This window comes from Schistocerca americana, chromosome 2, assembly GCF_021461395.2.
Source record: "Schistocerca americana isolate TAMUIC-IGC-003095 chromosome 2, iqSchAmer2.1, whole genome shotgun sequence".
In the NCBI taxonomy this organism is placed as follows: Eukaryota; Metazoa; Arthropoda; class Insecta; order Orthoptera; family Acrididae; genus Schistocerca; species Schistocerca americana.
The window spans coordinates 925160647-925177256 of NC_060120.1; the positions used below are offsets into that span (position 1 = coordinate 925160647).

Sequence of the window (16610 nt, forward strand, 5' to 3'; positions counted from 1 at the left end):
AAGTGTCGTTGCACTGTTATGACTGACTGATGTGAGTGCATTTCAAGCACGACATACGCTTTCTCGGCTCCTGTCGCCATTTTGTCTCACTGCGCTCTCGAGCGCTCTGGCGGCAGAAACCTGAAGTGCGGCTTCAGCCGAACAAAACTTTATGAATTTTCTACGTATCTGTAGTGTGTCGTGACCATATGTCAATGAATGGAGCTACAGTGAATTTATGAAATCGCTTCAATCATTTGTAATAGCCCTGTATTTAAAGCAAACCTGATTTGTATCCTCATAATGGCGCTACTACCGCCACTGTAATGTCACTGGCGCTAAATCTGAATAGACATTATCTTGCTGATGTAGAAACACGTGGCCGAGCGGTTCTAGGCGCTGCAGTATGGAACCGCGCGACCGCTACGGTCGCAGGTTCGAATCCTGCCTCGGTCATGGATGTGTGTACTGTCCTTAGGTTAGTTAGGTTTAAGTAGTTCTAAGTTCTAGGGGACTGATGGCCTCAGAAGTTAATTCCCATAGTGCTCAGAGCCATTTGAACCATTTTTTTTTAGAAACACGGCTACCAACTTTCCTTTGTGTTGCACAACGCCTTCTCGGTGCTGCGATTTTTTTCCGTCATTGTGTGAATAAAAACGCTGCGCTCCAGATTTCAAGTGTCCCCACTTGTCCTTCCTTGCTGACGCCTATGGTGGAAGTACTCAAGGAGTTCATTAAAATATTTTGAATTAACAATTAAATGTACGTGTCACATGTTTTGAATTCGTCATTGTCTCGTTTGCCTGCTTCCACATTCCTGTATACAACAAACAAAAAGAATGCCTCTACCTACGCGCGCCGTCTTCTCGAAGTGAAGCGAAACTGGTTTCACACGTACGCGCGCCTTCTTTTGATCTGAAGCGAAATCATATTGTCTCACCGCTCAGAGTAAGTGGCTTGGCACCGCCACGCTGTCGGCGTGACAAAGAAGAAGAAAGACTGAGAGTCAAGGGGAACATTTACATACAAGCATAGAGGTAGATATGGCCCACAGATATGGAATATTCTCTACCATTGGCGTGCAATACTGGTGACACATCAGCAATATGTCAACAACTATGTGCAGAAATAGCAATATTGCAGGGTTATGCAGCAGTATTGCAGTGCTTTACAACGATATTACAGCAATGTTGACGGCAGCACTATTGTGGCCATACATTGTCCTTGTAATCGCAGCTTAAGGGGCTCCGGAACGCCCTATACTTGCAATGTTAAAATAACGCTTATAAATTACATCTTTCCTCACAAAGTATTTGAGGTAGGAAGTTGAACTTTTTACAGATTATTTATTGGAATATGGGCTACAACTTAACACAGGGATTTTACAAAATTTCAGTTCAGTTATTAAAGATGATTTTTTTCAATTGTAATGAAAATTCACAACATTTTTTTGCAATTTTTTATTTATATATTCAAAAATATACAGTTTTTTGGAAAAAGGCTGTGTTAAATTATGCAGAAGGTACTGTGTAACATTTACTGAAAGTTTGAAACAAATATGTTTGGGAGATCCTTAGAAAACATGTAATTAGTATGAGAAAATAAAAGTTTTGGGAATCGAGCGACAAAGATTGGATTAACTTTTTAGTGCATTCCAGGTCCATAGGATGGATTATCTTCATCCTCTGCAAACTCCTCCTCCAGCTTCCTCTTGTTCCTCCTCCTGTTTACTCTTGCTTGTACGAGGGTCAGTCAAAAAGTAATGCCTCCTATTTTTTTTTCTACGTTTAATTGTCAGGAAATTTAAATGCAATTACATAGGTTGAAAACCACAACATTGAGGATCATTTTGTCATTTTTCAATGTAATCTCCGCCCATCTCTACAGTTTTGGTCCATCTTTGAACAAGGGCATGTATCCCAGCACGGTAAAAATCACAGCTCTGCTTCCTAAGCCATTGACGCACGGATGTTTTGACGGCCTCCTCATCTTCAAAATGAATCCCACGATGAGCTTCTTTTAGTGGCCCGAACAGATGGAAGTCTGATGGTGCCAGGTCAGGGCTGTATGGGGGATGAGGCAAAACTTCCCATCCAATTTTGACAATCTCGTCAGAGGTGTGACGACTGGTGTGTGGTCTTGCATTGTCATGCAAAAGAAGAACATCTGCCATTGATTTTGTTGGGCGAACTCGCTGAAGACGTGCTTTAGGTTTGTTGAGGGTTGTGACGTATTGAACAGAATTTATTGTGCATCCCTGCTCCAAAAAATCAACCAGAATCACACCCTCTGTATCCCAGAAAACTGTTGCCATAACTTTCCCTGCCGATCGCACAGTTTTGAATTTTTTCTTCCTCGGCGAGCTTGTGTGACGCCACTCCATTGACTGCCTCTTTGATTCGGGTTCAAAAAAATGCACCCATGTTTCGTCCCCGGTCACAATTTTTTTCAGAAACTCATCTCCCTCCAAACGGAAGCGCTGCAAGTGTTGGGAGGCTATTGTTTTCCTTGCCTCTTTATTCTGATCGGTTAACATTCTTGGAACCCACCGTGCACAAACTTTTGAGTACCCCAATTGTTTAATAATCGTGATCACACTGCCTTTACTAAGAGAAATAATGCGACACACTTCATCTGCAGTCACCCGACGGTCACCACGAATGATGTCATCAACTTGCTGAATGTTGTGTGGAGTCACTGCACTCACCGGCCTGCCGCTCCGCTTTTCGTCAGTCAACGGTGTTTGCCCTTCAGCTTCCTTACAACGACGAACCCATCGTCTAACAGTGCTGACATCCACTGTCACAACACCATACACCTTCTTCAGTCTTTCATGAATGCGTATGGGCGTTTCACCTTCTGCATTCAAGAATTCAATCACACAACGCTGTCTCAAACGAACATCGATGTCGGCCATCTTACAAACTTCTGCTGTGCTGCCACCTGTTGACACAGAAAGTTACTACTGCAGTGGATTGCAGAAGAAGGTTTGAGGAATGGCGCCAAATTCAAATTTTTCACTTAACTTAATTTCTTTAAGTAGAAAAAAAATGGGAGGCATTACTTTTTGACCGACCCTCGTATTTCTAGACTCTTTACAGCCCTGTCTGCATCCCGAAGGCGTTCCTTGTCTAAAGCAAGCATCGCTCATTGTTGTGTTCGTAGATTTTGCTACCATTTTCTTCAGTTGCAGTTACTGCAACACTGTCCCAAAAGGTGGTCATGTATGAACACTTATCACATTTCAGTTGTATTTCACTAGCAAGTCCTACGTGCTTTATTATGGAGAGTTCCAGACCAACTTCACTACAATGAATACATCTTACACAGTCTGAAAAAATTCCTTTGAGAACCGACATATCAAATATTTCATTCACATCCGATTCGCCCATAAAACATTCATAGTTTTCACTCATTGAACCAAGCATCTTCTGTGAAGTATTTTCTTTCCCACTTTGACTGCTATGGGCAGGTGTACTTGACAGGTTAGGTTCACTCACTTGGTTATCGTCTTTATTGTTTACAGTAATAACACATATCTTTGGCTTTCCAACATTTCTCCTTTTCTTAAAAGCCTTCAGAGGATTTCTAATAACTTTACTTTTACTCATTATTATACTTCAACAAAACAGAGACTCAAGAAACAGAATTAATTACGAATATTTGGAGATAACGACAGAGTAAATAAACATGAAACAATCGACAATCACACCAGCGATATATATTGAACCATCACAGGTTAGCCACAACACATACTTTATCTCACATCACTAAAATGTACCTGATGAACACGGACGTTAATAATAACACCATTTGACAGCAGTTTAACAGCGCCACAGTGGGTCACGCCCATGTAGAACACATTTCAAAAAAAATTTAAAAATAGTTGTAGTCTTCGGAATTGAATAAATTATATATCTATTGAAAGGTAATAGTCTGCAGATTCAGAAAACGCAAAAAAGTAAAAATTGAACTTTTCATGATTTTGAGCCTTTCCGGAGCCCCTTAAGAAATAGTGCCGTGGCTGTACAGTAGTGGAAATTAGTATAAAGGCATGAATATTTGTAGGAAAATTAACGTTATAGGTTATAACTGCACAACAAGACATCAACGATTCGGGTGGTAGAGGGTAGAACTGGGTATAAAAGGGGTTTCTTTCGTCCGGTGTTAAAGTGCTCGCGTGTCCCTTTGTTGCAGAGAGGAAATAGACTTATCAGTGACAGTGGGTGTGGTGTACATAAATCATGTGTGACAGTGCCATGCGGAAAACAGTTATCAAGTGGTGTAAAAGCAAAAATATGTCCGGACAAGGAAATGGGACTCTCTAATCGCCAAAATGTTGAGCGGTTCTATTACAGTGTTTGATAATTTCGTTAGGCTGGGCGCATAATAGAGTTGTTGTTGTTTTTCGGGAGGAGACCAGACAGCGAGGTCATCGGTCTCATCGGATTAGGGAAGGAAGTCGGCCGTGCCCTTTCAAAGGAACCATCCCGGCATTTGCCTGGAGCGATTTAGGAAAATCACGGAAAACCTAAATCAGGATGGCCGGACGCGGGATTGAACCGTCGTCCTCCCGAATGCGAGTCCAGTGTGCTAACCACTGCGCCACCTCGCTCGGTCTCGCATAATAGAGTCGGAACGGAAAACATGGAAAAACTAGAAAATTATCTAAGTTATCCAGAAGGCTACTTTTGCCTAAGGAAAGGATCACAAACCGTTACTCTTCTCAACTTGCTACTGATTTACAGTTGCCAGTAACGTGTACGATAACTTCTGTCGCATAACGAACATCTTGCATTCAAGGAAGACTGCAGAAACCTACTCTAACACTCAAACATAAACAAGGTCGACTCGAGTCTGTTGAAAAACAACTTCAGAATGGTATAAAGTGATCTTCAGTGATGAGAATAAGTTTAATTTAGGTGGGCCGGATAGATTTCATGACACGAAAACAGAGCAGCAGGTAAGAATGAGCAGAAATTTTGGTGTGGTAGTGTTATGATTTGTGAAGCCTTCTGTGCTAAAGGTCAATCAAGCATTGCTTGGCCGAACACTAGAATGAACTCTAATACGTACACTGAGTTGCTAGAGACAGAATTGATAAGAATTTTTTAGGATCTAGGGGACATAAGTCTAATGTTTCAACAAGATAATGCATTTGTGCGCGTTTCTGCTAGACCTAAATAGTGGTGTGAAGATAAATATATCGATGACTTGCCCCGGCTTGCACGTAGCTTGGATATGAACCCTGCAGACAACCTTTGGGGAATACTTGCAAGCCTTGCTTATTTCAGTGGGAGGCAATTTGAGACCTATGTGAACTAAAAAGAGGGATACGAGAAGAGTGAGTGACAATTTCACTCCAAGAACGACAAACTCTGACACAATCAATACCGAAGAGAATTTCTGAGGTAAATAGAAAGAACGGAGGTTGAACACGGCACTAACAATGCAGTAACTCCACAGGACAGTGAGTGCCTTTATACCAATTTCCATCCAGGAAATGCAAACGCCTTAATTCGTTACTCGTGTCACGAAAGAAACTATGGACAATGATGAGCCAAAACATTATGATGATGATGTTTGGTTTTTGGAGCGTTCAACTGCGTGGTCATCAGCGCCCTGTAACGCCGGAAATGCATATCCTCCTATTTCCATCTATTGTACTGTAAGTTTTTTCCTTATTTTGTTACCTGAATATATGACATTTCTGTGCCTTTATATATTGTAAATGTTTTACTATTTGTATATATATATATATATATATATATATATATATATATATATATATATATATATATATATTTATGCATTTATGTCGATGTATAATTGATTTATTGTGTAAAGATTATTTGTATTTATACGCTGGGTCTGGCCTAGGGGAAACTGTACTATCGAACGAATACATCGATAGGTCGTGTGGAGAATCAAAGTGTGTAGGATCTTTGGTAGTGTGAACTCGGCCGCGTGGAGCGCGGGCAGAGAGGGAGTCTGGCTGGAGTAGCGAGTGGAGCAGGTGTGTTGTGGGTAGCTGCCGCGAGTTGCCGCGCTTTCGGGGTTTGGCAGCATGTAATTGCGCTCGACTTGCGATGATAGTTTCTGACATGGTGTCGCGGACGGGAAGCATTAGCTCGCGCACATCAAGAGCCCGTTTTGTCTGGTGACCGTGTTGAGAAGAAGGCGCGCCAGCATCCAGCTTCTGCAACAGCGACGGCCGACAATGAGTGACTGTCGCCACCTCCTCGATCGACGGTTTCCAACCTTCAATCAACCAACAAGGAAGACTAAAAGCACGTAAAGTTTCAGAACTGTATGGCAGACCTCAGCTTTTCAAATTGTTCCATTTGCCTCGCAAAATTACAGCAACTTAGCATGAACCTTTGTTGCTCGTTGTTCCAATTGCATTGCCAAGCAGGGTCCCTTCCTTTTCCGAAATGAACCCGAGTGTCGTTGAAATTCAAACGCCAGCATTAAAATAATATAATTAGATTTCACTGCTTTAATTTCAAAGTTCAGTTAAAGTATTCATAGCTGACTACAATATTTAGGTTACACGAGCACAAATTAAGAGTGCGATTTTTGTTAGCATATTTTAGCTTACCTGTGACTGCAGCTCAGCTTGGTACGTACTAAATTTTACTATTGTTAATTGTTCAGAATCATTTAATTCAAGTTCAAAGTTAAATCTCTTGTTTCTAAATTGCGTAGAGTCAAGTTGCTTTTGAAATGATTGTTGAGGTAGTCCAAGACTAACCGTATTTTACTGGAATTCGATGTGCTTCAGAAAGAAAGCTCACTATTAACTTCAGTCACTAAATTAACTTTCAGTTTTCTGGTTTGATTAATTCTTTTGCTAAATTAAGTCAGAGTGCAGCGAAAGTTATTACTTCTGACAAACTTTCAGTTTTCACACTACACGTGTCAACCTTCAGTTGCCACGCTTCTAGTGCTAATTATATGTGTAATTACCTTTCTTTTTCAGTTACTATAGTAATTGTCCTTAGGACTGGCGACCGTAATTTCCCCCAAATCTCAAATATCTAATTACCGCTAGTTAATTGTTAACGTAACGGCCGCACATTTACTTTCTTCTTTAACTTTACCCATTTCCAAAATTAATTTCCACCAGTTTCATTTGCATTTTTTCTTTCATTTAGATGTAACCCTTTCCTCCCTCTTTACCGACAGATTAACTTCGGTGACGATTGCTTTTCCCAAATTTCCATTAGGTACACGCGGTTTAATTTTTCACTATCATTAAGGTCGATAAGTGAGGGGGAGGTTACAGCCCGTACAAAGTCCCAATTATCACGAATGATGATGACGAGGACAACACGAACACCCAGTCCTCGGGCAGAGAAAACCCCAACCCGGGCCAGGTGATCCTGGGGCAGCTACGCTAGCCACTAGAACACGAGCTGCGGACGCCACTACATTATGACCACCTGCTCAATAACTTGTTTGCCCCTCTTTGGAACGAAATACATCACTGATTCCTCATATCAGGGATCCGACAGTTTGTTGGTAGGTTTTTGGAGGTATGTGGCATTAGATGTCTACGTACAGGTCGTGTAATTCGCGTAAGTAACGGGCCGCTGATTTGCGTATACGGTGATGGCGCCCGAAAGCGACCCAGATAGGCTCCATAGGATTTACATCAGGTGAATCCGATCGCCGAGACATCAACGTGAGTTCACCATAACGCTCCTCAAACCATTGTTGCACGGTTCTGACTCCGAGATACGAACAATTATATTGCCGAAAGATGACATCGTCGTCAGAGGAGACGTCAAACTAGAAGGAATTCAGGTAGTTCGCCGTTGTCAGCGTATCTTCGATTACTACCATTCAAGCACAGGGGAATGTCTCCCATAGCATAACTCTGCTCCCACGAGCCTGCATCAGTGGTGCGCTGCACGTTTCGAGCCGCCGCTCACCTCGACGGCGCCATTTGTGGAGACGACTTGAGATCTAGTGTAGCAAAAAAATGATTCACCCGAAGAGCCAGTACGTTTCTATCGATCGACGGTCGAATCCCGATGGCCCCGTGTCCACTGCAATCGTAATTTACGGTGTCGTTGGGTCAACAAGTGAACACATACAGGGGTGGTCTGCTGCGGAGCACCATGTTCCACAATTAACTATGAATGGTGTGCTCCGAAACACTTGTGTGTGCACCAGATTTGTGTTCTTTCGGCAGAGGTGGCACAGTTCACGATCCATCCCACTTTACAAAGCAGGCAAGCCTCCGAACCCCATGTTCTGTAACGGTTAGTGGACGTCCAACCATTCAGCGCCTAGTGGTAGTTTCACTATCCTTCATTCTCTTTCCGTCGACGCTCACGACAGTAGCACGTGAACTTTCGACCAGCTTCGACGTTTTCTAGATACTTTTAGATACTTTTTAGATACTTTTTCTAGATTCTTCCACAGGATCTGCTTAATAATAATCTGCCCGTTTTAAAAGTCGCTTATCTCAATGGATTTCCCCATTTGCAGCCCATAGCGTCGCAAGGGTGATCCCCCATTCTTGGCTGCTCCGCTTACGTACTAGTGTTACCGCTTCATATTCCTGCAACGCCACCAGGCGGCATCCAACGTCGCAGAGGGCAGTGGTCATTATGTTTTGGCTTATCAGTGTAACTACGTCATGATTGTTTGCGTCTCACATCCATTACTTTCATTGTTGTTGTTGTTGTGGTCTTCAGTCCAGAGACTGGTTTGATGCAGGTCTCCATGCTACTCAATCCTCAGCAAGCTTCTTCATCTCCCCGTACCTAATGCAACCTATATCCTACTGAATCTGTTTAGTGTGTTCATCACTTGGTCTCCCTCTACGATTTTTACCCTCCAAGCTGCACTCCAATACTACATTGGTGATCCCTTGATGCCTCAGAATATGTCCTACCAACTGATCCCTTCCTCTAGTCAAGTTGTGCCACAAATTTCTCTTATGCCCAATTCTATTCAAAACCTCCTGATTAGTTATCTGATCTACCCATTTAATCTTAAGCATTCTTCTGTAGCACCACATTTCAAAAGCTTCTATTCTCTTCTTGTCTAAACTATTTATCGGTCACGTTTCGCTTCCATACATGGCTACACTCCATACAAATACTTTCAGAAATGACTTTCTGACACTTAAATCTATACTCGGTGATAACAAATTTCTCTTCTTCAGAAACGCTTTCCTTGCCATTGCCAGTCTACATTTTATATCCTCTCTACTTCGACCACCATCAGTTATTTTGCTCCCCAAAAAGCAAAACTCATTTACTACTTTAAGCGTCTCATTTCCTAATCTAATACCCTCAGCATCACCCGATTTAATTCGACTACATTCCATTATCCTCGTTTTGCTTTTGTTGATGTTCATCTTATACTTCCTTTCAAGACACTGTCCATTCCGTTCGGCTGCTCTTCCAGGTCCTTTGCTGTCTCTGACAGAATTAAAATATCATCGGCGAACATCAAAGTTTTTATTTCTTCTCCGTGGCTTTTAATTCCTACTCCGAATTTTTCTTTTGTTTCCTTTATTGCTTGCTCAATATACGGATTGAATAATATCAGGGATAGGTTACAACCCTGTCTCACTACCTTCCCAACCACTGCTTTCCTTTCATGCCCTCGACTGTTTTAACTGCCATCTGGTTTCTGTACAAATTGTAAATAGCCTTTCGCTCCCTGTATTTTACCCCTGCCACCTTCAGAATTTGAAAGAGAGTATTCCAGTCAACATTGTCAAAAGCTTTCTCTAAGTCTACAGATGCTAGCAACGTAGGTTTGCCTTTCCTTAATCTAAGTCGTAGGGTCACTATCGCCTCACGTGTTCCAACATTTCTACGGAATCGAAACTCATATTCCCCGAGGTCGGCTTCTACCAGTTTTTCCATTCGTCTGTAAAGAATTCGTATATTTTGCAGCCGTGGCCCATTAAACTTATAGTTCGGTAATTTTCACATTTGTCAACACCTGCTTTCTTTATAAATTTCAGTATAAATTCTATATATGTGTGCTTCAGAAATTGTACAGATACTTGCGTATGAACCTTGCCTTTATACTGATTTCCAGTATCGTATGACTGACGCGTGCTGTTTTTTGTGACTGCAGAGGGCGAGCAGGAGGCGGAGTGGCTGGTGGCCGCAGGCCTCTCGCAGCTGGCGGCGGCGTTCCGCGAAGGCCGCGAGTTGCGCGACGACCAGCTGGACCCGGCGCTAAGGGCGCTGCAGCTCGCCCCCCACCACGCCGAGGCCGTGCGCAGGCGCGTGCGCACGCTCAACAGGACAGTGCGCAGGCGCAATGCCCGCCAACCCAGGGGGCGCGCGCGAAAGCCAGACATCAGAGACGTCTTCCGGGACGTGGAGGTAAGCGCGCCGGAAAACACGGCCAAGAAGCTCAAGCAATGCAGCAAAAAAGAAAAAAATAAGAAAAATTGGCCAATTAGGACTCGCACACGAGGTTCCGCATGAACTTAATTATATACATTCATGTTTATCCGCCGTGGGAATCCAGAATCTCAACGATTCTTTCTACGCTCATGCTCATAAATTAAGGTTAATGCTGATACATGGCGAAACAAAGCTCTGGTGGGCGGTTTGCGGGTTTAAATCACCTCGGGGTATGATCATGCGGTGCATCTGACCTGCGGTCATCGCACGGTGGCACTGGCAGCAGTCCACATACGCAGAGCTGTGTTGGTGCATGTCAGAGTACGGTGCAGCGAGTAGGTGTGCAGACGTTTGCAGACGTGCTGATTGTATGCTGAATATGGGTCAAAGAACACATATTGATGACGTTATGAGGGATAGAGTACTAGGGCGACTGGAGGCTGGTCAAACGTAGCAGGTCGTAGCACGGGCCCTCCGTGTGCCACAAAGTGTGATCTCAAGATTATGGCAACGATCCCAGCAGACAGGAAACGTGTCCAGGCGCTACAGTACGGGACGTCCACAGTGTAAAACACCACAAGACGACCGATATCTCACCAGAAGTGCCCGCAGACGGCCCCTGAGTACTGCAGGTAGCCTTGCTCGGAACCTTGCCACAGCCACTGGAACAGTTGTCTCCAGACACACAGTCTACAGACGACTGAACAGACTTGGTTTATTCGCCCGGAGACCTGCAAGGTGCATTCCACTGACCCCTGGTCACAGGAGAGCCCTTAAATTCTGGAATCAAGAACACAGTACATGTCATTGGAACAATGGTGCCAAGTTATGTTCACAGACGAGTCCAAGTATAGTCTGAACAGTGATTCTCGCCGGGTTTTCATCTGGCGTGAACCAGGAACCAGATACAAACCCCTTAATGTCCTTGAAAGGGGCCTGTATGGAGGTCGTGGTTCGATGTTGTGGGGTGGGATTATGATTGCTGCACATACACCCTGCACGTCTTTGGCAGAGGAACTGTAACAGGTGAGGTGTATCGAGACGTCATTTTGCACCAATATGTCCGCCTTTTCAGGGGTGCAGTGGGTCCCACCTTTGTCCTGGTGGATGATAACGCACCGCCCCACCGAGCAGCCATCGTGGAGGAGTACCTTGAAACAGAAGATATCAGGCGAAAAGAGTGGCCTGCCTTTTCTCCAGATCTAAACCCCATCGAGCACGTCTGGGATGCTCTCAGTCGACGCATCGCTGCACGTCTTCAAACCCCTACTACATTTCAGGAGCTCCCACAAGCACTGGTGCAAGAATGGGAGGCTATACCCCAGCAGCTGCTCGACCACCTGACCACCTGACCCAGAGAATGCCAACCCATTGTGCGGCCTGTGTACGTGTGCATTCTGGTCATATCCCATACTGATGTTGGGGTATATGCGCAGCAAACAGTGGCGTTTTATAGCACATGTGTTTCGGGACGGTTTTCTCAACTTATCACCGTGTCGTGTGTGTTCCCTATGTGCCTATGCTATTAGCGCATTTTACGTAGTGTCACGTTGTGTGGCACAACATTCTGAAATCATCCTTAATTTATGAACATGAGTGTAGTTATTGATATTGATACTGACAAGATATCGGTCCCGGGAATTTCAAGTTAGTATCAAAATCTCTACAGTAGTACCAGAGACTATCCCGTAGGCAACAAATAGAAGCGAGAAGAGGACTTCAGTTTACATATGTAGAGATATAAGATTTAATGAAATATTTTTATTTACTGTCCAAAACATGACTACAGCTTACATTTTATGTTTGCACGCACTAAAATTTTTGTACAGTGCTTTTGACGGGTGATGAATGCAACGTAAGCTCTAATGGCGAAAAGATATTTTTATGTGATGTAAATCTAGCAGCTAATCATGCAACACAAGGCACAAAGATTACCAGGTATACAGAAAGACCACCACTGAATGCTCAAAGCATGGAAAAAGGTCGCTGCAGCTGGTGAATCACTGCTATTCATGCACTCTGAGAAGAAGCAGGGTGCAGTGGCTGATGGGAGTGTCTGAATTAACAGAAATAAAATGGTTTTTGAGATAGACCACTTCATACATACTACATAGGGATAGTGAGAATAAAATAATAGGCGATTAGAGTGCATGGAAGGACACTATCAGTAATTGGTTTCCTAGTTCCACGCATCACTGGAATAGTGCAGGGTGTAGCTGATGTTCTGCCAAGCACTGTATAATCGTTTGGAAAACATGTATGTTGATATTAATGTTAATGCATTTTCTTTGAGTCTCATGCTCTGCCGTTGTACAACTTATTGCCAAAAAACGACAATGTAGAACTGAGAAAATGGACAATGTCAGAAAGCCTTATAGGAGTGATGCCCAGAAGTTTAACGCCCAAAAAACTAAAATTGTCTGAAAAGGTTAGAAGTTCTCGCCCCTCTCTCATAAAAGAAAGTGGTGTTAAATTTGGTGGTATTTCTGTTATGCCACCTTTTAGTGTTTGTACAATGGAGGCAGCAGGGTGGGCAGCTCATTTCATACAGATTCCTTCTTGGACACTGACATAGTGTTGTACAAGATGGCACTGGTCGCACTAAGTGACAGAAGGCATCTGAAGAGATATTGGCATGTGCCACCTTGATTGTGTGAAGTAACTCCATAATATTTCTCATTGTAGTTTCTTGAGTGGTGAGTAGTCATGTGTTCAGAACCTACAATGTTTGCCCTTTGTCATATTAGTTTGACAGACAAACTAATTGTTCAAATACTTTTCAAATGATTCTATAACAGTTTTATCATGTTAAGTGGTTTACTTTCTTCTTGGAAAATCTTCACTGTGAACTGTACAAAAAACAAGAAGGAAACAGGCAATGCTGTATAGGAATCACTAGCCCAGAAAACTGGGAGACAAGACCTCTGCTACATCAGTTTAGAAAGCTAATATTTTGACAATTTAAATGGTTTACCTTGAATTTGGAAATGGTGTGTGTGTTTGGGGGGGGGGGGGGGAGGGATAGATTTGGTATCCGGAATTGCAATTACATTAAAAGAGCTGAAATTGTGTGTCATAATTCATTGTGTGATCAAAAGTATCCGAACACATGGCTGAAAATGACTTACAAGTTTGTGGCGCCCTCCATCGGTAATGTTGCTGGAATTCGGTATGGTATTGGCCCACCCTTAGTCTTGATGACACCTTCCACTCTCACAGGCATACATTCAATCAGGTGCTGGAAGGTTTCCTGGGTAATGGCAGTCCATTCTTCACGGAATGCTGCACTGAGGAGAGGTTTGGATGTCAGTTGGTGAGGCCTGACACAAAGTCAGCATTCCAAAACATCCCAAAGGTGTTCCGTAGGATTCAGGTCAGGACTCTGTGCAGGTCAGTCCATTACAGGGATGTTATTGTCGTGTAACCACTCTGCCATAGGCTGTGCTGAAAATGCAATCGCCATCCCCAAATTGCTCTTCAACAATGGGAACCAAGAAGGCGCTTAAAACATCAATGTAGGCCTGTGCTGTGATAGTGCCACGCAAAACAACGAGTGAAAGCCCTCTTCATGAAAAGCATGATCACACCATCACCTCCAAATTTTACTGGTGGCACTACACACGCTGGCAGATAATGCTTACCGAGCATTCGCCATACCCACACCTTGCCACCGGACCGCCATATTGTGTACCATTATTCATCACTCCACACAACATTTTTCCACTGTTCAGTCGTCCAATGTTTATGCTCCTTACACCAAGCGAGGTGTTGTTTGGCATTTACCAGCATGATGTATGGCTTATGAGCAGCCACTCGACCATGAAATCCAAGTTTTCTCACCTCCCGCATAACTGTCAAAGTATTTGCAGTGGATTCTGAAGCGGTTTGGAATTCCTATGTGATGGTCTGGATAGATGTTGTCACATTACAACCCTCTTCAACTGTCAGCGCCCTCTGTCAGTCAACAGATGAGGTCAGCCTGTATGCTTTTGTGATGTATGTGTCCCTTCACGTTTCCACTTCACTACCACATTGGAAACAGTGGACCTAGGGATGTTTAGGAGTGTGGAAATCTCGTGTGCAGACGTATGACACAAGTGACATCCAGTCACCCGACCACGTTCGGAGTCTGTGAGTTCCACAGAGCACTCTGTTCTGCTCTCTCACAATGTCTAATGACTACTGAGGTCGCTGATGTAGAGTACCTGGCAGTAGGTGGCAGCACAGTACACCTAATATGAAAAATGTATGTTTTTGGGGATGTCCACATACTTTTGATCACATAGTGTATGTGCAATGTATCAGCTCCTCAGGGCTAGACAAAACCATCAGTATCCATGTGAGGCACTGTTTATGATGAAGTTTTAATGAAGGCGTTACAGTGGCCTTCCTTTCCTGTGGTTAACTTAGCTTTCCTCCTTCCATCTTTAACATATAAGCAATGTCCCCCCAACAACAACCTCAGTGATTGGTTTTAGATATGATCTGAGTTAATGCATGGTAATTAACGCCACAGGGAGTTTGATCTGTCTGATGCTTGTCATTAGGTTCCCAGTATCATCCACTATACTGCCCACGTGGGCAGTAGCAATCCATAACTGTACCATAGAATTATAAGTGGAAATAAATTTCTGCAAATTTTGTCTTGTAGAAAACAACAACACTGATGTCATTGCTCAATTTTCCTCAGCATTCTGTGTTAATGGTGTGCTTCCAGTTGTTCTGCCAAATTGTTGTTTCACTTTTAAGCATTAACTGTGCAACTTGGCAGAACACCCAGAAGCACACCATCAAACAAAATTCATACAAGGTTAGTACCTGCTTTGTTCTGATAAAATGGCTTATAATTGGGTGGAGATTGCTACTCAAAGTAAGTCTGTCTCATATATATTCATTTTTGGTATAATTTTTCTTACCAGAGTAATAATTTTCTAGAATTCAAGCACTGGCACGAGATCGCGGAGTGCAACACCAGACTCCTTGGATTCTGACCTCCCAACAGATGAAGCAGAAGGTTCTACCAATGAAGTGTGGTCACAGACACCTGCCCACATAATCCTGCCGAGAGCTGGTCACCATGACTGGAATGGTCTTTCTCGGTCACCTCCTAAATTTTTGTAAGTAACAGCAATATATGTAATCTTTGAGACTCTAGGAGCCACTTCTTGATGTATTATCTGGAGACATCTCTATCAGATTCTTTGGCCAAGGATTATTTGATTGATAATTTGATATAATGCCCATGCAGATGGCCATCTTTCTCATAGAGTTGCCCCCCATGCTCATGGTGGTTTGTTAGTTAGTCAGTTAGTTATTTTGTTTGTTTCATGGTTCATGGGTCATTTTGCACAATAAATTGTAATATTATGGAATGAGTCATTTTACATTCACATTGCAAATTAATTTGTAAATATGGCTATATGCTAAACATTTATAAAATGTATGTAAATTGAAGGGAGATCACTGCTATAAGCTACAGAGGGACTTTAAGCGGAATCAGTGGTAATGAGCAAAAATGTGTAATGGACCTGGGATCTCCTGCTCACTAGGCAGGTGCAGTAACCACTGCGCCATCCAGGACACAGTGTTATCACAACTATCTCAGCATGCCTCATAGCTGATCTATACTCCCATAGAGCTCCACATATCCTCAGTCCCTGTCCATTATACTCCTGTTCACTACTTACAGTTTTCCACAGGAGGTCAGACATATTTGTGCATTCACATTGATGAAAGCGTATCCATTGCCCAGCCAGGCTTATCAATTACTTGAAAGCATGGTGTCAGTTCCTTCAAAATAACAGACACCACACAAATCCAGTGGCTGTGAAACAGTATATGTAAATTGAAGGGAGATCAATGCTATCAGCCCTCTGTGGGCTAATGGTGGACGCATTTCTAAAACAGATGACACTAACCAAAGTGTGTCAAGGTAAAATGGCGCTGTACAAGAATTGGCTCAGAGACAACCACGGTGTGCAGCAGGCCATAGGTGATAGAGATGAATGACGATTGCAGAGATGTGTACAGGCAAATAGACTTTCAACTGTTTAACAACCACCCACCCAGATGAACAAAGGAGCTACCACCAGTGTCTTCTCAATGACCATTCAGTGAAAGTTTCTGTGCATGATCCTCTGCAGCAGGCAGATGGTTCATGCACCCATGCAGTCTGCTGTTCATCAGCGACAAACACTAGAGCTTGCACACCAGCACTGCAACTGGACATCCACTGAGTGGTGA

The 16610-nt window shown here is 43.2% G+C and overlaps 1 protein-coding gene across 1 annotated transcript in view; it reads left to right on the forward strand.

Moving 5' to 3' along the window:
* LOC124595972 (rho GTPase-activating protein conundrum) overlaps positions 1 to 16610 on the forward strand; it is a 244228-nt gene that overhangs the window by 179046 nt on the left and 48572 nt on the right. The window contains exons 3-4 of the mRNA XM_047134911.1: positions 10090 to 10343; positions 15303 to 15484. Coding sequence (XP_046990867.1) covers positions 10090 to 10343; positions 15303 to 15484 — 436 coding nt within the window. The remainder of the gene's footprint in view (positions 1 to 10089; positions 10344 to 15302; positions 15485 to 16610) is intronic.